This window comes from Balaenoptera borealis (genome assembly GCF_965194805.1).
Source record: "Balaenoptera borealis genome assembly, chromosome: 2".
NCBI lineage: Eukaryota > Metazoa > Chordata > Mammalia > Artiodactyla > Balaenopteridae > Balaenoptera > Balaenoptera borealis.
In genome coordinates this window covers 176,089,857-176,110,978 of record NC_138867.1, presented here as the reverse complement: position 1 = coordinate 176,110,978, position 21,122 = coordinate 176,089,857, and the positions used below count along the sequence as shown (strand labels likewise).

The window sequence follows — 21,122 nt, the reverse complement described above, 5'->3', positions numbered from 1 at the left end:
TTGGGCCCCACTCAGCCCTGAGTTAGAATCTGCACTTTGAACAGGATTCTGGGGCAGCTAAGTGCTGGTCAGAGTCTTAGAAGCCCTAAGGGCATCACTCAGACCCTCTGTGCTTCAGTGTTCCTAGCTGACGATCAGGCTAACCATGACATCCCAGTGGTAGGGGTCCTGGGAGGCCAGGCCAGGTGATGCTCAGTGCTGGGCACATAGTAGGTGCTCACTAAATCTTGGCCACTTTTTTTGCTGTTGCTATTCTTGCAAGAGTTGATCAATGTAATTTGGTTTAAATTTTTTTTTCTTTATTTTTTATTTTATTAACCATTCAGACCTACTAGAGAATGGACTTGAGGACACGGGGAGGGGGAAGGGTAAGCTGGGACAAAGTGACATATATACACTACCAAATGTAAAACTGATAGCTAGTGGGAAGCAGCCCCATAGCACAGCTCGGTGCTTTGTGACCGCCTAGAGGGATGGGGTAGGGAGGGTGGGAGGGAGGGAGACGCAAGAGGGAAGAGATATGGGGATATATGTATATGTATAACTGATTCACTTTGTTATAAAGCAGAAACTAAAACACCATTGTAAAGCAATTATACTCCAATAAAGATGTTAAAAAAAAAAAGAAAAAAAATTGAAGTATAGTTAATTTACAATGTTGTGTTAGTTTTAGGTATACAGCAAAGTAATTCATTTATATATATACATGTAAAGAATATATATATATATTCAGATTCTTTTCTGATTCTTTTCCATTATAGTTTATTACAAGATAATTTGTTCCCTGTGCTATACTTGACTACTTTAAAATTTCTCTCCAGAGCAAAGGTGTATATCCAATTTCTTTACTTTTTTATTGTAAAATACACCCAACATAAAGTCTACTGTTCTCACCATTTTAAAGGGAACAATTAAACGGCACTTAGTATATTCATAATGTTGTGCAACCATCACCTCTATCTAGTTCCAGAACTTTCTCTTCATACCAAAGCAAAGCTCTCTACCAATGAAGCAGTTATTCTCATTCCTCAATCCCCCAGCGACTGGCAACCACCAATCTGCTTTCTGTCTTTACGGATTTCCCTCTTCTCCATGTTTCATAGAAATGCAGTCAGACAATAGGTGGTCTTTGTGTCTGGCTTCTTTTCACTTCTGATTTCTTCTGTAGTTCATGCTTCAGCTTTTCCTTTCTTCTGCGTGTCCCACCCATCCCTCCCCTAAAACATGCAAGTCAGATGAGTATTGGAAACATAGTCTGGACCCCACTAATCCACACGTTAATTCTTAGTGACCAAGAACAAAGTGTAGGGAGGCTCATCTTCAAATATTTTTTTCAGGACTGGAGACTGGGCTATTCACTTCTTTCTTTTTTTTCTAAAAGTGGTTCCAATTTTGGTATCCAGCTATTTCCCCCCAGCAAAAACCATCACTACAATTTCTTTCAGCCTCAGGGGGAGGCAGCTTTTAGACGATTTCTTGAGAGTTTTAAGATCCCAAGATGTGCAATAATTGAGTCACAGTGGCACACAGTCGGTACTCAGTAAATATTTGCTGAACAAATGAAGCACATCAGGACTAATAATTAGCATGGTAATGAATTAATGTCTTCACGTATTAATATGTTTATAACCATCCACAGCCACTGGCTGGCCGAAGTTGCAGAATGAATGAGGGAGATTGTGAAATCCCCACTAACGCAAAATACCAAGAAGTCAAAAACATGTATTGAAGGAAAAGTATTCCAAAGATGCAGCTGGTAGGTAAAACTACCCACCCACTTCTCAGAACACAGAAGAGAGCAAATGCGTAACAGTTTAGTTTAAGGGAGAAACTTTAGAGGAACACTCTGCCCTGGGAGAAGTTTTATTATTTTTTTCCTGGCAGTCTGTTCTTTTTCCTTTTAACCTTCCAGCACCAATGGAGTCAAGCAAGTTTAAGAATGATAAACGGTGTCCAGCATCTAGAACATGGGTCCAATTGTGATAGTGCCCTGGACAAGAGGAATAATTGATCTACCTTTTTTTTTTTTTTTTTGGCCCTGCGGCTTGGGGGATCTTAGTTCCCCTACCAGAGATTGAACCCGGGCGACCGCAGTGAAAGCACCGGGTCCTAAGCACTGGACCACCAGGGAATTCCCTGACCTACCTTTCAATAAGTGTTCACTGTGTCCTTCCTGCTGGCCAGGCACTGTACTAGGCTTTGAGGATTCAGCAGAGGGTGGAATCATAATGGTAGCCACAGTCATAATAATAACAAACACGTCTTTAGGGAATTACCAGGTGTGGGATGCTGTTCCAAGCACATTATGTAGAAATGAAATGATTTGAGCCTCACAAGAACTCGATGAAATATGTGCTCTCATCATCCTCATTTTACAGATGGGGAAACTGTAGCCCAGAGAGGTGAAGTGACTTGTCCAAGGTCACACAGCAGGAGGGGGCAGATCCAGGATCCAAGCAGGCTGGTTGCAAAGCTGGGGACATTTCTCTACCAACTCCCATCAGTCATTGGTTGAGGAATCTTCCAAGGGTATTAACTCCCCAGCACCTCTGGCGTGTCTCTCACTCCTGCAGCCAGAACTAGCCCTATGTAGGGAGTGGCAGGTGCTGGAGGTAGAGAGCCATGGGCATGTGTGGGCAGGTGAGGGGTTTGGGCACTGGCGAATTCTCTTGGAGGCTTCAGAGCAGAAGCATCTTTTGAGCTGGACTTTGGGGGTAGGGAGATAGAAGGGCATTCAGGATGGAGGCAAAGAGTTGCAGAAGTTGGGGATGTGTTCAGGATTGGAAGTGAGGAGTCCTTTTGGGATTGGCCAACGGATGACCTGATAGTCTATGATGAATTGGAGGGAGGAGAGACTCAGAACACGGAGGAAAGTATTACGGTCCATCTGCGTGGGGCAAATGAGGGCCTGAACCATGGCAAGTGGGAGAGGAAGTATGAGGTAGAATCAGCAGCCCTGATGATGAGTAGAATGTGGGGTGAAGGAGGGAGAGAGGGAATCCCACAATGGTTGGGGTGATCAGTTCCACTGCTTTTTGGATTTCTTACAAATCTGACCTCCAGAGGATGCCTGAGAACACCTGAGTCAGGTCAAGTCCCTCCTCTGCTTAGACTCTTCCATGCCTCCTACCTTACTCAGAGCAAAAGCCAAAGTCCTCCCTGTGGTCCACAAGGCTCCGTACCATCTGTCCCTGTCACCTTCCTCTCTCACCTCCCCCCATTCATCCCCTCACTCACTCCACTCCGGCCACACAGGCCTCCTAGCTCTTCCTTGAACACACCAGGCACGCTCCAGCCACAGGGCCTTTGCACGGGCTGTTCCCTCTGCCTAGACCGCTCTTCCTACAGCCACGCTCATGGCTCCTCCCTCACCTCCTTCAGATCTTTACTCAAATGCTTCTTTCCCACTAGGATCTTTTCTGACCACCTTCTCTAAATGACATTCTCCTTCCCCTTCCTTTTCCTCCTCTCCTGTTTTCTTTCCTCCATCTGCATATTTTACTTGTTTATCTTGTTGCTTGTCTGTCTCCCCCACTAGAATGTGAGCTTCATGAGGGCAGGGACCGTGTCTGTTTTGTTCACTGCTGGGTCCCCAGTGTCTACAACAGTGCCGGACACACAGTAGGTGCTTAATGAATATTGCTGAATGAATGAATGAGTGATGGGGAGGGTAATAGAGCCATGAAACTGAAGTTGGGCGAAGGATTCAGCTTGAGATTCAGTGGCTCGCGTGGATCCTGCCCACCAGCCTAAGCCCTGGAGGTCTCCCATCCTTTCTCCTTCCTAAATCCCAATCAGTGTCCTGAAGCCGTGAAAAATCATCTGGCGATCCCAGGGGATCTGTTCATCCTGGTGGGAGGGAGTGTGTGTATCCCTGTGCTGTGATGGGCAATTGAACGAGCGGGTGAAAAATGAGACCAGCTGTGACATGGTTTCTTCTCACCAGGGGATGGACCTTTGCAGCCGTATTCAGGGCTATGCTGGCGTGCTGGTCTCAGCCTAGCCTTCAGCCTTTGCCATCTGGCCTGGCATTTTATTTAGCTCTGTTCTCATGTATGTGGGGCAATTCTGGAGTTTGGCCCCAAGCGATGAGAGCTCTTGTTGGCGCTGGCTTTTTCATTTCACCTTGCTCTTAGCTTCTCTTTGCAAAGGTGGGGCATGGGGTGAATTCACACTGCCTGAGATGGGGTCCCTTTGGGTTGTCTGAATCAGCATGAAAGCTCTGGTCTGTGTCTAGATCTACTTATCGGTGCCCTCAATACGTGGGTATTTGATGCTGGGAGGCAAAAAAGCTGAAATTCTGGGGTAACTGTGAATATTTAAGTACCTTCAAGAAGATGGGGGTTGGAATTTCCTGGCGGTCCAGTGGTTAGGACTTCGAGCTTCCACTGCAGGGGGCACGGGTTCGATCCCTGGTCAGGGAGCTAAGATCCCGCATATGCTGCGCAGCGCGGCCAAAATAAATTAAAAAAAAAAAAAAAAGATCAGGAATTCCCTGGCAGTCCAGCGGTTAGGAATCTACGCTCTCACTGTTGGGTTCAATCCCTGGTTGGGGAACTAAACTCCCACAAGCCACTTGGCGTGGCCAAAAAAAAAAAAGAAGATGGGTGGATGTTTTTGGATCACCTGTTAAGATTTTTTTTTGTTTTTTGTTTTTTAATTTATTTTATTTTTGGCTGAGTTGGGTCTTCGTTGCTGTGCACGGGCTTTCTCTGGTTGTGGCGAGCGGGGGCTACTCTTCGTCGTGGTGTGCAGGCTTCTCATTCCAGTGGCTTCTCTTGTTGTGGAGCACGGGCTCTAGGCACGTGGGCTTCAGTAGTTGTGGCACACGGGCTCAGTAGTTGTGGCGCACGGGCTTAGTTGCTCCACGGCATGTGGGATCTTCCAGGACCAGGGCTCGAACCCGTGTCCCCTGCATTGGCAGGCGGATTCTTAACCACTGCGACACCAGGGAAGCCCATGTTAAGAGTTTTTCTACACTGTTTTTTTTTTTGGTAAAACTGACATAACATAACATTTACCATTTTAACAATTCTTCAGTGGTATTGTGTACATTCATAATGTTCTCCATCACCACCATCCATCTCCAGAACTCTTTTCATCTTCCCAAACTGAAACTCTGTCCCCGTTAAACACTAACTCCCATTTCCCTTTCTCCCAGCCCCTGGCACCCAGCATTTTACTTTCTGCCTCTATAATTTGACCTCGTATGAGTGGAATCAAACAGTACTTGTCCTTTTGTCACTGGCCTCCTTCACTGAGCATAATGTCCTCAAGGTGCGTCCATGTGGTAGCATGTGTCTGGATGGCCTTCCTTTTCAAGGTCAAATAATATCCCATTGGATATTTTGTTTATCCATTCATCCATCGATGTACATTTGGATTGTTTCCCTCTTACCAGTCAACACTCCCACCAACAGTGCCTGAGGGTTCCCTTCTCTCCATATCTTTGTGAGCATATGTCATCTCTTGTCTTTTTGATGACGGTCATTCTAACGGGTGTGAAATGATACCTCACTGTGGTTTTGATTTGCATCTCCCTGATGAGTAGTGATGTTGAGCACATTTTCATGTGACTGTTGGCCATTTGGATGTCTTCTCTGGAAAAAAATGTCTATTTAGTTCCTCTGCCGATTTTTTTTTAATTTATTTTTTATTTATTTATTTATTTATTTATGGCTGTGTTGGGTCTTCGTTTCTGTGCGAGGGCTTTCTCTAGTTGTGGCAAGTGGGGACCACTCTTCATTGCGGTGCGCGGGCCTCTCACTATCGTGGCCTCTCTTGTTGCGGAGCACAGGCTCCAGATGCGCAGGCTCAGTAATTGTGGCTCACGGGCCCAGCTGCACCGCGGCATGTGGGATCTTCCCAGACCAGGGCTCGAACCCGTGTCCCCTGCATTGGCAGGCAGATTCTCAACCACTGCGCCACCAGGGAAGCCCCTCTGCCGATTTTTTAATCAATTTTTTTTTTTTTTTTGCTTCTGAGTTATATGAGTTCTTTATAGATTTTGGATACCAACCCCTTATCCGATATATAGTTTGCAAATATCCTTTCCCATTCTGTAGATTGCCTTTTTGTTTTGCTGATGGTTCCTTTTGCTGTACAGAAGCTTTTTAGTTTGATGCAGTCCCACTTGTTGACTTTTGTTTTTATTGCTCCCTGTTAAAAGTTTTTACTTCTAGGTAGAGTCTTAACACTTGCTCCTTACCTGGTTACCTGCTCTGGAGATTGTTTGTTCAGGGTCCGGAAATCACTTTTACTATCAGCCAAATAAAACATATGGAAAGTGACGAATGCATTTGAAGCTCGGTTAAAAATGACATTTGGATTAGCTTCACCTTGGTTTTTAGAATCCACGGTCTGTTGAATTTCACACTCTTCAGCCTAGAACTCAGGAGGGGATATCATTTCTTTCCGTGGGTCTTAGCAACCCTTGTTTTGTCTGGGGCTAGATTAAGATGGCTTATTGACAGATCTTAGCACACAGAGCAAGATTGGAAGGAATGAAACTGCCTAACAGAAGCTCAAACAACAAGTAGAAGAAAGAGAATGAAGGCTGAGAGAGAGAACAAGAGGAAAGAGGTGAGAGGAAATGATTTCTTGCAGAGACACTATAATTAGCTCTCTCTCTCTTTTTTTTTTTAACATCTTTATTGGAGTATAATTGCTTTACAATGTTGTGTTAGTTTCTGCTGTATAACAAAGTGAATCAGCTATACGTGTACATATATCCCCATATCTCCTCCCTTTTGTGCCTCCCTCCCACCCTCCCCATCCCACCCCTCTAGGTGGTCACAAAGCACCAAGCTGATCTGCCTGTGCTATGCAGCTGCTTTCCACTAGCTATCTATTTTACATTTAGTAGTGTATATATGTCAGTGCTACTCTCTCACTTAGTCCCAGCTTACCCTTCCCCCTCCCTGTGTCCTCAAGTCCATTCTCTACATCTGCGTCTTTATTCCTGTCCTGCCCCTAGGATCATCAGAACCATTTTTTTAAAGATTCCATGTATATGTGTTAGCATACAGTATTTGTTTTTTTCTTTCTGACTTACTTCACTCTGTATGACAGACTCTAGGTCCATCCACCTCACTACAAATAACTCAGTTTCGCTTCTTTTAATGGCTGAGTAATATTCCATTATACATATGTGCCACATCTTCCTTATCCATTCATCTGTTGATGGACACTTAGGTTGCTCCCATGTCCTGGCTATTGTAAATAGTGCTGCAATGAACATTGTGGTACATGTCTCTTTTTGAATTATGGTTTTCTCAGGGTATATGCCCAGTAGTGGGATTGCTTGCTGGGTCATATGGTAGTTCTATTTTTAGTTTTTTAAGGAACCTCCATACTGTTCTCCATAGTGGCTGTATCAATTTACATTCCCACCAACAGGGCAAGAGGGTTCCCTTTTCTCCACACCCTCTCCAGCATTTACTGTTTGTAGATTTTTTGATGATGGCCATTTTGACAAGTGTGAAGTGATATCTCACTGTAGTTTTGATTTGCATTTCTCTAATGATTAGTGATGTTGAACATCTTTTCATGTGTTTGTTGGCAATCTGTATGTCTTCTTTGGAGAATTGTCTATTTAGATCTTCTGCCCATTTTTGGATTGGGTTGTTTGTTTTTTTGATATTGAGCTGCATGATTAGCTCTCTTTTTAATGAACGCTTTGGTGTTCTCAACAGGACGTCACACCTGTGTAGATTCCCCTTGAATGCAAAGATTTCAGAGCACAAGAAAAACATTCATTGAATGAAACCAGTGTTGCTTCCATCAAGTAGTATATTAGTTAAGGAAAGGCTATGGACTTACTGATGTCCCCCTAAATTCATATGTTGAAGCCCTAACCCCCAATGGGATGGTATTTGGAGATGGGAGGTAATTAGGTTTAAACAAGGTCATGAGGTTGGGGCCCTCATGATTGGATTAGTGCCTTTATAAGAAGAGATACTAGAGAACTCGTTCTCTCTCTCTTTCTCCTCCATGTGAGGACACAGAGAGAAGGTGGTCATCTACAAACCAGGAGGAGAGCTCTCCCCAGGAACTGACCTGGTCTTGGACTTACAGCTTTTTGAACTGTGAGAAAGTAAATGTTTGCTATTTAAGCCACTCAGTCTATGATATTTTGTTATGGCAGCCCGAGCTGACTAAGTCAGGAATGCTGCTGTAACAAGTAGGTTCCCAGTTGGATAAAAAGTTAAACACAGCAGAAGTTTGTTTCTAACTCACCTGATTGCCCTGGGAGGGTGTTCCTATTCAGCAGATGGCTCTCCTCCTCCACACAGTGACTCAAGGACCCAGGCCACTACCCTTTCATGGCTCCACCACACAGGGTGCCCTTAGGGTCTTCCATATCTAGCCAGGAGAGGAGAAAGGGAACTTATTGAGGGCACACCTGCTTCTTAAAGCTTTGGCCCAGGGTGACACTCTACACTTCTGCTCACATTCAATGGGTAAAAACGAGTCACATGGCCATACCAATTCAAGAGGAGCTGGGAGTTTAGTCCCTGATCACTTTCTATTCCCCAGGGTGTTGCCTTCATTTTGGTGGGAGTACCTGTCAAATTTTAAAACGTACATAATCTTTAAAATATTGATAGCAAGGCCACTTCTAGAATTCATCCTACAGAAAAACTTGTAGCAGCTTCATGGGGACTTATGTACAAAATGATGGCTACAACATTTTGAGGAACAGCAAAAAATGAAAAAGAGCCAGATGTCCACACCAGATAAATTCTATGGAGTCATTAGAAAACCCTATAGGAACTGGTGCAGAATGTCACTTAAGGTATATTATTAAGTGCAAAAAAAGTCGCAGACTTTTACGTATATATGTTTATGTACATATATGCGTCTATATAGATACCTGTATATATGCATACATATAAATAATCTCACAGTTTTTACAAATTCCTGTAAAAAATTATTCTACATGATTGGGATCGTGTATTAGTTTTTTTGTGCTGCCATATCAAATTACCACAAAATGAGTAGCTTACCAACAGCATGCATTTATGATCCCACAGTTTCCATGGGTTGGAAGTCTGATAGGCTTGGCTGGATTGCAATCAAGGTGTTGGTGGGCTGTGTGCCTTTCTGGACACTCTGGGAAGAATCCGTTTGCTTGTTCATTCAGGCTGTTGGCAGAAGTTGGTATTAAGCTGTTGCAGGACTGGGGTACTGTTTCCTTGTTGGCTGGCAAGCTGGAGGTTGTTCTCAGCTTCTAGAGGCCACCAGCATTCCTTGGTTTGTGGCTCCTTCATCTCAGAGCTGATGACCATGTGTCAAGTCCCTCTCATGCCTCTTATCTCTCCTGCCTCATTTTCCATGGCGTCTCTGACCTATTCTTCTGCCTCCCTCTTCTACTTTTAAAGGCCTATGTGATGACCTTGGGCTCATAGGGATAACCCAGGATACTCTCCCTATTTTAAAGCATGTAACCTAGTTCCACTTTCTTTTGCCACGTTACGTAACATACTCATGTGCCAAGATCATGGGGGACAAAATCCTTCCTACCCCAGATTGTTTATGTTTTGGGAGAAGTGGGCCTGGCAAGGAAAAAGCTCAGTGTCAGACTCTGGGTTGGACCTCAGAGAGAGGCCTTGGGTGTCCCAGGAAACCTGGATCTGCATCCCTGACCTGTGTGCTCCAGGCTGATTGACCTTGAGTGAGCCATTGCACCTGTCTGAACCTCAGTGTTATCTGTAACACAAGGGAGTAGATTTCCTACTTCCTCTGGGACTTGTGTTTGGGTGGGGAGATCTGGCTTATATCCCTTTTTCTGCCCAATTCAAAGCTTGATTGTAAGGAGGAAGGGCATATATAATTTCTCTTAATGAATTTAGTATGATTATTTTAGCTTTAAAAATATTTGTAATGATGTAACAAATATGCAGAAAACTGCACAAATGAATTTTTACACACGTCTGTATACTGTTTCCCCACTATCACCCAGGTAAAGGGTTAAGGAATTTCCATCCCCTCAGTGGGTTGTCAGGTTAAGCAAATTAAAAAAATATAGGAGACCACTAGTTAAATTTGAATTTCAGATAAACAATGAATAGATTTTTATCATAAGTGTATCTCATATAGCTAGACATCCTGTGTTTTATCTGGCGGTCCTACCAGTAGGCTCCCTTGTTGTTTTAGCCCAACACCCTTTCCACCCCAAAGTCAACAGTATTCTGACTCTCATCACCATAGATTAGTTTTACCTGTTTTTGAACATCATATCAGTGGAATCACACAGTGGGTCCTGCTCTGTGTCCGTCTGTGAGATTCATCCACACTGCCTGTGGCATATTCTTTTTCATTGCTGTGTAGTATTCTATTTGATGGATGCATCACACCCTATTTTACTCTTGTCTTGTTGTTGGACCTTTGGGTTGTTTCTAGTTTTAAGCTACTATGAATTGAGCTTTATGAACATGACTTTCAGTGGCTAGATGCATTTAGGAGTGAAATTACTGGCCATTTTTAGTTTTAAAATTCTCCTCCCAAATGGAGAAAAAAGACATCCTCCCACACCAGTGAATAAATTGAAGCCTTGTAGGGTTACATTCCAGGCCCTGCCTGGTCTTATTTTTGTTTCCTGGATGAAGGAACTCTTGGGGCATTTTTGAGTTCCCATACTCTCTAATGTGTTTAAGGAGCCTGTGAAGTTTTAGAGAATGTTTTTCCTCTACTTTTATTTTTTATTTTAATTTAATTTTATTTTTGTATTAAATTTTTAAAAAATCACACTTTATTTTTATTTATTTATTTTTGGCTGCGCTGTGTGGCTTGTGGGACCTTATTGATAGTTCCCCAACCAGGGATCGAACCCAGGCCCTCAGTCTGTTACTCCCAAAATCCTAATTTGGAATCCTATCCCTCCTATCCCTCCCCCCTATCGTTCCTCTTTGGTAACCGTAAGTCCTCTACTTTTAGGTGCCATATCTTTTACTAATTTTTAGTAGTTTCACCTGTGGGTGGTGAAGCCTGGTGCCCAGCCCGGCTGTGTAAATGTCCCTGTCCATGTGGCGGTGGTACACAGAAGGCCCCCAGACTTCCCTGCTGTCCCTCCCTCCCTGCTCTTCCCCCCGTAGCTCCTGGACCAGCCTGTATTAATCAGGAGCATCTCCAGGTGCCTTCTGGTTGCTATGGCAACTCAGGCTGGTCCAGGCTTGGCAATGGGGGTCAACCCCCATCTCAGGTGTGGTTTCAGTTTGGATTCGGGGAAGTAGACACACGCAATACCTGGTACTTCAGGGAAGTTCTATTCTGATTACATTAACAGTAAGGTTTTTTTGTGGCCTCAGGCTTAATGCCGCTTCTTTTCTTCTATTTGCTTTTTCCTCATTGTCATCTCTTTGCACCGTCTATTCGTGGAAACTGGCTGCTTCCAGGGGAAACAAACCCCACACGCTTTGCCATTTTCTCTGCACTGTGGTTGGACAAACAGAGAGGGAACAGCTGACCTCGTCACGGGGCCCCGCAGGTGCCAGGGAAGGACACCTGGCTGGAAGCAGCCGTTGGCTGGGGATGTGTTTGTTCCTTGTGTGTACACACAGGACAGGTGGGGCTCTGTTGTTAAAAGCACCTGTGAGGGCTCTGCAGAGCACACTCGATGGTGATGCTTGAGTAGCTAGCTGTTCCCCGCCCTCCCCCGGCTTCCAGGCTCCACCCACCTGCCACAATATCAACCTGAGAGCCAATGTTGACCAAGTGCTTTCCATGGCCTGGCGCTGTGCTCGGGGTGCTGCCTTCCCACAGGTTAACCCACTGACCCCTCACAATGGCTCTCTGTACTACTTATGATTATCCCCACCTTGTGCAGGAGAAAACAGAGACTCAGAGGATTAAGTAATGCTGGGGACCACACAGCTAGTTGATTGTGTGCTGGGGTTGGACCTGGCTCTGGAATAAGTCTTCTTTCCCACCACACTTCATCCCTTCCTTACTTAGGAGAAGTCCTGGACCCCCGGCAGCAGTTTTCTAGGTGCTTGACGATGTTTTCTTGGGTAGACGCATCCCTAAGACCATTCATTCATTCATTCAGGTAAGAAATATTTAAGGTGTCAGGGACCCAATGGCAAACAAGACAGGTCAAGATCCTTGTACGTATGGCACCGACATCCTGAGACAAAAAGCCGCACGAGGAAGACCTCACTGGAGGCTGTGATGGGGAGTGCCTGCATCTGACCACAGCCTGAATGATGAGAGGGAGCTGAACCATCAAAGATGAGGGGAAGAGCATTCTAGGAAGAGGGAACAGCATTTGCAAAGGCGGAATGAGCTTGGCAGAGCCCAGGAATGGCAAAGCCAGTGAATCTGGAGCTTAGAGGGCAAGAGGGAGAAGGGGAAGGGAAGGGGTCATGCAGATGGGGCAGCCTGTAGGGTGTGGCTTTTATTTCTATAACAGCAGAAGAGCTGAGTGACTCGTTTCAGAAGGACCCCACTGACTGCAGAGCAGAGCGCAGGCTGGGAGTGGGGAGTGAGGAAGCCAACTGACCCGGGAGAGGCAACTTCCCAAGTCCAGGCCAGCAACGAGGGAGGCTGTGCTGTGGCAGGAAGTGGTCGGATTCAGGATCTATTCTGGACGCGAGTTGATGGGATCCGCTGATGGGTTTGAGTCGGGTAATGAAGGGAAAGGGAGAACCATGAGTGATGACTCAATGTGTGATATGGGCATCAAGGTAAATCGGGGGGGCCTGTGATGAGATGGGGGAGACTGGGAGAAAGTGCTGTAGGAAAGCGGCAGGGAAGGGAACATCCTGTCTTGGGCCTGTGGGACCAGCAGGTGGATGTCTCAAAAGATGTCACCTGGGTGTGTGCCTTAGGTTTTCCTGCTCCTCCTGACATCTTCCCAGGTACAAATTCCCCTTCTGTAGGTGTCTGGAACTTTTTCCATCAAGCCTGGGCTCTGGGGTTTTAGTTGTGCTGGAGATACTACACGGCACACCCAAACTCTAAGCTGGGTTCTTTCTTTCTTTCTTTTTAATTATTATTATTTTTGGCTGTGCCACGGAGCGTGTGAGATCTTAGTTACCCGACGAGGGATCGAACCTGCACCCTGCCCACCCCATTGGAAGCTCAGAGTCTTAACCACTGGACTGCCAGGGAAGTCCTCACGGGTTCTTTCTTTTTTTTGATTTTTACTTAAGTATAGTTGATTTACAATGTTGTGTTAGTTTCAGGTGTACAGCACAGTGATTCAGTTATATATATATATATTTTTTTTTATTCAGATTCTTTTCCCTTATAGATTATTACAAAATATTGAGTATAGTTCCCTGTGCTGGATTCTTTCTTTAATACTGACACAGTAAGCATATTTTGTGGGGTGGGAGGGGCGACTCCCAGAAGTAGAAATGGAACCTAGTAGCAAGACACTTGAACCCACATTTTTTTTAAAATAAATTCCAGACCTACTACTTCTTTTTTTTTTTTTTTTAAATTTTATTTATTTATTTATTTATTTTTGGTTGTGTTGGGTCTTCGTTTCTGTGTGAGGGCTTTCTCTAGTTGCGGCAAGTGGGGGCCACTCTTCATCGCGGTGCGCGGGCCTCTCATTATCGCGGCCTCTCTTGTTGCAGAGCACAGGCTCCAGACACACAGGCTCAGTAGTTGTGGCTCACGGGCCTAGTTGCTCCGCGGCATGTGGGATCTTCCCAGACCAGGGCTCGAACCCGTGTCCCCTGCATTGGCAGGCAGATTCTCAACCACTGCGCCACCAGGGAAGCCCTGAACCCACATTTTGTCTTCAGTTTTATTTCTGTAAAATGGGAAGGAAAATGCCTTCTAGTGTAAGTGCTTATGAAAGGAGTAATGGATTTTTTTCAATGTGAAGGAGATGTATTTGGAAAAACACAAAAGGCTGTATCAATTCACGATCGTCAGCAATTAAGAGTAAGGTTTCATGGGGGTAAATTGAAGCTTAAAGGTGTCATGAAGATAGGTCTATTAAACTCCATTAGTTACAAGATTTGAAAAAAAAAAAACAACCCTACCCAGAGGGTAACAGCATTCATTAAACTGATATTGAGTTGGTCTTCTTAGGAGAGGCTGGGAGAGCTCCCATTTCTTTGAAGGCTTTAAGCAGAGCAAGAGGAAATAGTCAGGAGGGAGATTAGCCTCTATTCCCACACCTGGTTCTTTGCACCCATCTCCTTACACCTCTGGGTGTTGAGGTGACTCTTGCAATATTTGTGCATGAGATTTAGGCTCCTAATTCTATTTCATTCATGCAGGCCTTCCAGTGGGTTTAATTTTCTTGGACAGACACTGGGAGGCTAGTGGTGGGGGCTGATAGGTGGAAAAAATCAGTTTGAGGTTAAAAATATGCTGTTGGGTGAGCTGTGGATCTGAAAGCCATGGGCCATCTCACTCCTAGAAGAACCAAGGTCCTGAGTGATTTGCCCTGTTACCTCCCTGCCCTCATTTCCTCTACTCTCCTCCTCACTCACAGCTACCCAGGCCCCTTTGTTGTTCCTTGAGCAAGTCACACACAGCCATGCCTCAGGACCTTTGCATGTTCTGTTCTCTCTGCCTGGAACACTCTTCTCTCAGATTCCCAGCAGAACTACTGCGTCACCCCCTTCAGGCCTCTGCTCAGATGTCACCTCCTCAGTGAGGCCATCTCTGACCCCCTATTTAATACAATAACCAGCCCACCCACCACTTCCTGTCATCCTCTGTGGTGAGCGGAATTGCATCTCCTGCCCCCAAATTCATATGTTGAAGTTCTAACCCACAGTAGCATGTGACTGTATTCGGAGATAGGGCCTTTTAAAGACATAATTAAGGCTCCTCTTCCCTGCCTACACTCCTGCCGGGTCTCCCTATGAGTCTCTCGCATCCTGCCTGGGTCTGGCCAGCTTGGGATGCCCTGTGGACCCCGGGGGCTGTAGGGGCCGTGGGAGCCCAGTGGGCTGAGGCTGTCTGCCCCTGGGCCTGGCTGCTCCTGCTGGCTGCAGGCGCAGATCGGGAGCTCAGGGATGCTGGTGTCCAGTTTCCCTTGACCTTGAGGACCCAGGAAGGTCATTTGCACCATGGCTATGGCTAGTGTCAGATTGCCCAGCAGTGTTTAAGGAAAGTCAGATGCCTGGATTGGACTCTGCGGAGACACCTTCACACAAACACTGTACTTCCTGGAATCAATACTTTTGTTTTTCTAGTACCAAGTTAAGTGCGTCACATTATAAAACATTTTTGGTTTTTTGGCCGCACTGCACAGCTTGCAGGATCTTAGTTCCCCGAACAGGGATTGAACCGGTTGCAGTGGAAGCACAGAGTCCTGGTCACTGGACTTCCAGGGAATTCCCATAAAACACTTTTCTATAACATTGTCTCACTGAGACTCCCAAGGCTTTTAATATCTCCAGAATATATTTTCCAATTTTCCATAAGACTCAAAAGTCATATAAGCTCTAAGAAATCCACTAAAAAGACTCTTCAGAAAGTAGAAGATGGAGGGGACTCTGATGAAGAGAGTGACCATAATGTGATGAGTGAGCAGGGAGAGAAGCCTGACGACGACCCCACTGTGGTCAAAGACTATAAAGACCTTGTAGGTTTTGGAGTTCATTGCAGCTCTATTTACAATAGCCAGGACATGGAGGCAACCTAAGTGTCCATCATCGGATGAATGGATAAAGAAGATGTGGCACATATATACAATGGAATATTACTCAGCCATAAGAAGAAACGAAATGGAGTTATTTGTAGTGAGGTGGATGGAGTTAGAGTCTGTCATACAGAGTGAAGTAAGTCAGAAAGAGAAAAAGAAATACCATATGCTAACACATATATATGGAATCTAGAAAAAAAAAAAGGTCATGAAGAACCTAGTGGCAAGATGGGAATAAAGACACAGACCTACTAGAGAATGGACTTGAGGATATGGGGAGGTGGAAAGGTAAGCTATGACAAAGTGAGAGAGTGGCATGGACATATATACACTACCAAACGTAAAATAGATAGCTAGTGGGAAGCAGCTGCATAGCACAGGGAGATCAGCTCGGTGCTTTGTGACCACCTAGAGGGGTGGGATAGGGAGGGTGGGAGGGAGGGAGATGCAAGAGGGAAGAGATATGGGCACATATGTATATGTATAACTGATTCACTTTGTTATAAAGCAGAAACACACCATTGTAAAGCAATTATACTCCAATAAAGATGTTTAAAAAAAACCAAAAAACACACAAATAATGAAAAAAAAAAAAAAAGACTATAAAGACCTGAGCAAAAGTAGCGCAGTCTTTTTGGTATGATGTTATTCTGAAGCTAGGCCTAGATATCAGAAGAAATAAAGTAAACCCCACAAAGGTGAACTCAAGCTGAATGGGGGAAAATTATGGAAGAAGAGCAGAATGGTGAAAGTGGGAGATACGTTGGATCTTCTAATGGGAGAGGATAAAGAAGCAGAAACAGAGACGGTGATGCAAATTCTCCTGAAAAAAAAAGTGTTTAAAGAGAAGACTGGCAATGAGAAATATAGAGTGGAGTGACGACAGTGGAAGAAATTGAAATTACCTAAAAAGAGTATGCTCAAATAAATGAATTCCTTTTCAGCAATAAACCTGCTTTCTAGTGGTGGGGGAAGGGACCAAGTTAAAAAGAGGACTTTAAAAAAAAATAAAGTTCTCCTACCATTTGGGGGAAAAAAGAAAAAAAAAAAAGAGGTAATTAAGGTAAAATGAAGAGGAAATTAGGACACAGACACACCCAGAGGGGAGACCATGTGAAGACACAGGGAGAAGACAGCCATCTATAAGCCAAGGAGAGAGGCCTCAGAAGAAACCAACCCTGCTAACACCTTGATCTCAGACTTGCAGCCATCAGAATTGTGAGGAAATAAATTTCTGTTATTTAAGCCACGCTGCATGTGGTACTTTGTTATGGCAACTGCAGCAAATGAATATAACTTTCCTGCCTAATTGCCCTCCACTGCACTTTTCAACTCCTAATCTCCACATGATGTACTTTTTAAAAAAAAATAAATTTATTTATTTATTTATATATATTTTATTTTTGGCTGTGTTGGGTCTTCGTTTCTGTGCGAGGGCTTTCTTCAGTTGCGGAGAGCGGGGGCCACTCTTCATCGCGATGTGCGGGCCTCTCACCGTCGCGGCCTCTCCCGTTGCGGAGCACAGGCTCCAGACGCGCAGGCTCAGTAGTTGTGGCACACGGGCTTAGTCGCTCCGCGGCATGTGGGATCTTCCCAGACCAGTGCTCGAACCCATGTCCCCTGCATTGGCAGGCAGATTCTTAACCACTGTGCCACCAGGGAAGCCCCCGTGATGTACTTATTTTGCTCAGTGTCCACCTCACCCTCTAGAACCTCCATTCCACGAAGAGGGAAACATTTGCGTGTCTCGTTTACACTGTGTCCCCAGCACCCAATGCAAGGCCTGCACACAGTGGCTGCTCGCTCAGCGTTTGTTGAGTGAATAAGTGAATGAAATGGAGACAAAGATCTTTTCTGGGCCCTCAGTCCCTCTGGGGCTGAGTATCCACCTGATATATTCATGAGGGGCAAGAACTCTGTCCTTTTTCTCTTTTTAAAGAACCAGCCAAGGTGGCAAGGAGTAGGCTCACTCACAGATGGCCATACCCGGTGTGGATTTTTTTTTTTAATTAAATTAAATTAATTAATTAATTAATTTTTGGCTGCATTGGGTCTTCGTTGCTGTGCGCAGGCTTTCTCTAGTTGCGGCGAGCGGGGGCTACTCTTCATTGCGGTGCGCGGGCTTCTCACTGCGGTGGCTTCTCTTGTTGTGGAGCACGGGCTCTAGGCGCACGGGCTTCAGTAGTTGTGGCTCGCGGGCTCTAGAGCGCAGCCGCAGTAGTTGTGGCGCACGGGCTTAGGTGCTCCGCCCTGTGTGGATTTTAAAAACGACCTTTGAACTCGCCCTTTTAGTATTCTAAATGACTCCCTGGAGCTCATAGGACCCAGGGACCAGCCGAGAGTGAACAAGCAGGTTCCTGACGACCCATTTTGCCGAGGGGAACACTGAGACGCTGAGAAATCCGGGGTCCCACCCTCCGCGGCGGGCACCTGGGAGGTGGGGCGAGTGCTCTGCGACACGGCCTCGTGGTCTTTTGCTCACGGTGCTGCCTCTGTTGCCGGGCAGCTCCTAAGAACTGGCTTCCCAGCCCCGAGTTGCCAAGGAAATACTAAATCCCGTTGGGCCGGGCCTGGGGTGTATTTTGACTTCCTGCGAAGGAGGCCAGCCCCCTGTGCGGTCCTCCGACCTCGCTTCTCTTCCTCCCTGTGTTTGCTCTCTGCGTCCGTCTTACCCTCGCTCTCTCTCGCTCTCTTCTCTCTCCTCCTCTAGTTTCATCCCGGGCTGGAGGCAGAAGACCCTGGGATTTCTGAGTGAGGCCCATGGATGTCGAAGTCCTGCCGGGTCCCGGACCCCATGTTCTCGCCCCGCAGTTATGATGCCCTGCACGACCGCGGCTTGGGGCCTGCAGGTACGGACGGCGCCCCCGCGGGCACAATCAGCATCCGTCAGGACGCGCGGTGCCACCTGATGAGCGGCGGCTGCAAGGGCCCTCCCCTGAAGCGGCGGGGCGGCGTGGTGGACCACCGCGATGTCATCTTGGCCCACCAGGCGCACAAAATCCACAGCACCCCCCAGGCCAGGAGGAAAGAATGGGAGTGAGTATGCACGCGGTGGACGGCCAGCCCCAGCCCGGGACAGGGACCCGGGATGGGGAGCAGTAAACGGGGTCTCTTGGGGTCGGGTAACGCTTGTTTCTGACAAGCTTCTGCGGCGGGGTGGCGGAGGTGGGGGTTGGCGTGCGGGGGCGGATTCATACGGCTGTGCTGGTTGCTCAAATCTCAAACCTCAAATTCCTTCCCAGCCTGTGCATCCATACCCGCTGCCTGGAGTCCCTTCTGCGAACCCCCGGGGCACCCACGGGGCAGCAACAAAGGGGTTAATTGTGGGCGTGGCAGGGCGTGCTCGCAGGACTCAGCTCCGGGGTTCTGTGAGTGCCCACTCAGAGGGGTTGGCAAATCTTTCCAATGGGATGGACATTTCCGAACCAGGATAAGAAATGCCACTTTCTGGGGTGGGGGTGGGGGGCGGGGAAGCAGGAATCACACTTCCACGTCAAGCCCTGAGCCTAAACTTGAGAAGTGGGGTGGGCAGGGGGTGGGTGCCAGGTTGGGAGGATGTGGTGACTCTGGTGACTCTGGTCCTGGGACCCCTTTCTCTTTGCCAGTGGACCCCCAAAGTGGGTCTTCTCCTGGGAGCTGCCATAGGGTGGAAGGGTGGGCTTTGAGACGGCTCTGCTGTGTGATCTTGGGCAAGTGACCTCTCTGGGCTTGATCACCACCGCTGAAGTCTCTCTTTCTAGGCTGTTGGAGGGTTGAAGGCGGTTTGTGTGAAGGTTCAGTCCCCCGGTATGGAGGGAGAGCTGGTACTTTTTTCTTTTTCTCAAGAGCTTCTTTGGCCAAGGCTCAGAGCTGAGTGGATTCCTGGGCAGACAGCAGGGAAGTGGGATGTGAATTTGAGTTTAGGGCTATTGGAGCTGAGGCTGACAAGGACACTAATCACTCCTGGGGACCCAGAAATCCCTTCTCCCACCCACTTCACGCCAGCCAGTCTGACCTCTGGGAAGTTAACAATGTCTTCACCAGGCTTCCCGCCGCCCCCCCCCCCCCATTTTCTGTCTGCTGGAAGGGGGAACCGGGTTATAAATGCCAGTTGGGTTTGGGGTGTGCTGATGAGGAGTGTTAAGTACAGAGTGCAATGAAAACTGTATTATCAAAAGGAGCCAGTGCTCATTTTGAATTGGAGGGCTTCAGGGTAGGTGAGAAAGGTGGAGCCAATGTGGCCTCTGAAGTGGTTTCCTGAGGTTAGGCTGACATCTGGTGGCACATTCAGGCATCATATAGAAAGGCAACGTGGTGACCAAGCTTTATTTTTTTTCCCCATGCTGTCTTCCTTTTCACAATCTCTCCTCTCCATCCACACATCTAGCCACCCACCCATCTGTCCATCCATCCACCTCTCCATCCACCCACTCACCCACCCATCCACTCACCAATCTTTCTATCCATCTATCCATTCATCCATCTCCCCACCCTTCACCTGCACACATTTCCATCCATCCATCCATCCATCCATCCATCCATCCATCCATCCATGCACACATTGACTCACCCATCTTTCTATCCAGCTATCCATTCATCCATCTCCCTATCTATCCTCCCATCCATCCTTACATCCATTCGCCTGTCCATATTTCTATCCATCCATCCATCCACCCACCCATCATTTCATAAATAACCAGGGTGCACCTAATATCTGCAGCTGCAATGCTAAATACCACTCTTCTATTATCCTCTCTCCAGGACTCGCCTTCTCTCTCCCCTCCCTTCCCATTTATTTCCATTCTCCTCCTGTTTCCTTTTATTTTCTTTCTTTTTTAAAATAATTAATTAATTAATTATTCTTTGGCTACATTGGGTCTTCATTGCTGCGTGTGAGTTTTCTCTAGTTGCGGTGTGCGGACTCCTCATTGAGGTGGCTTCTCTTGTTGAGGAGCACACGCTCTAGGTGCGCAGGCTTCAGTAGTTGTAGCATGCGGGCTCAGTGGTTGTGGCTCGCAGGCTCTAAAGCACAGGTTAAGTAGTCCTGGCGCCCGGGCTTAGCTGTTCCGCGGCATGTGGGATCTTCCTGGACCAGGGCTCGAACCCGTGTGTCCTGCGTTGGCAGGCGGATTCTTAACCACTGTGCCACCAGAGAAGCCCCTTTTATTTTCTTTTGAAAAAGAAATTTGATTAGTTCTCGCAGAAAGTGAGGCTCCTTTAAGGGGTTAGAGTGAGTTATTTCTGCATACCCACTGAAAATAGATTTTTAGGATAAGGAAAAGTGTCACAGTGAATTAAAGAATTTAAAAACCCTGTTGCCCAAGGAAAATGATAACTATAATTTCTAATAATAATGACAGCTAATGTTTATTGGGCACCTACTGTATGCCAGACACTTTTGATCTCGTTGTCTTGTCATAACTCTGCCATGCTGTAGATTCTACATTATCCCCAATTTACAGATGAATAAAGGGAGGCTGGGAGAGGTGAAGTAACTTGCTAGACACTGGCAGAACTGAGATTC

The 21,122-nt window shown here is 46.4% G+C and overlaps 1 protein-coding gene and 1 pseudogene across 8 annotated transcripts in view; both read left to right on the top strand.

The window, feature by feature from the left end:
- The window catches only part of CACNA1A (calcium voltage-gated channel subunit alpha1 A), a 338,162-nt gene that overhangs the window by 4,207 nt on the left and 312,833 nt on the right, over positions 1 to 21,122 (top strand). For 6 of the 7 annotated variants that reach the window (XM_082381542.1, XM_082381540.1, XM_082381541.1 and 3 more), the window contains exon 1: positions 18,320 to 18,655. In XM_082381542.1, the coding sequence (XP_082237668.1) occupies positions 18,384 to 18,655 (272 nt within the window). In that variant the 5' untranslated portion in view covers positions 18,320 to 18,383. Of the gene's footprint in view, positions 1 to 18,319; positions 18,656 to 21,122 lie in introns of those variants that run through there. The other variant, XM_082381539.1, reaches the window with a different exon arrangement.
- On the top strand, positions 15,042 to 16,515 carry LOC309623520 (mitochondrial transcription rescue factor 1 pseudogene; annotated as a pseudogene). Its single transcript has 3 exons — positions 15,042 to 15,050; positions 15,242 to 15,607; positions 16,249 to 16,515. The product of its transcript is annotated as a mitochondrial transcription rescue factor 1 pseudogene (transcript).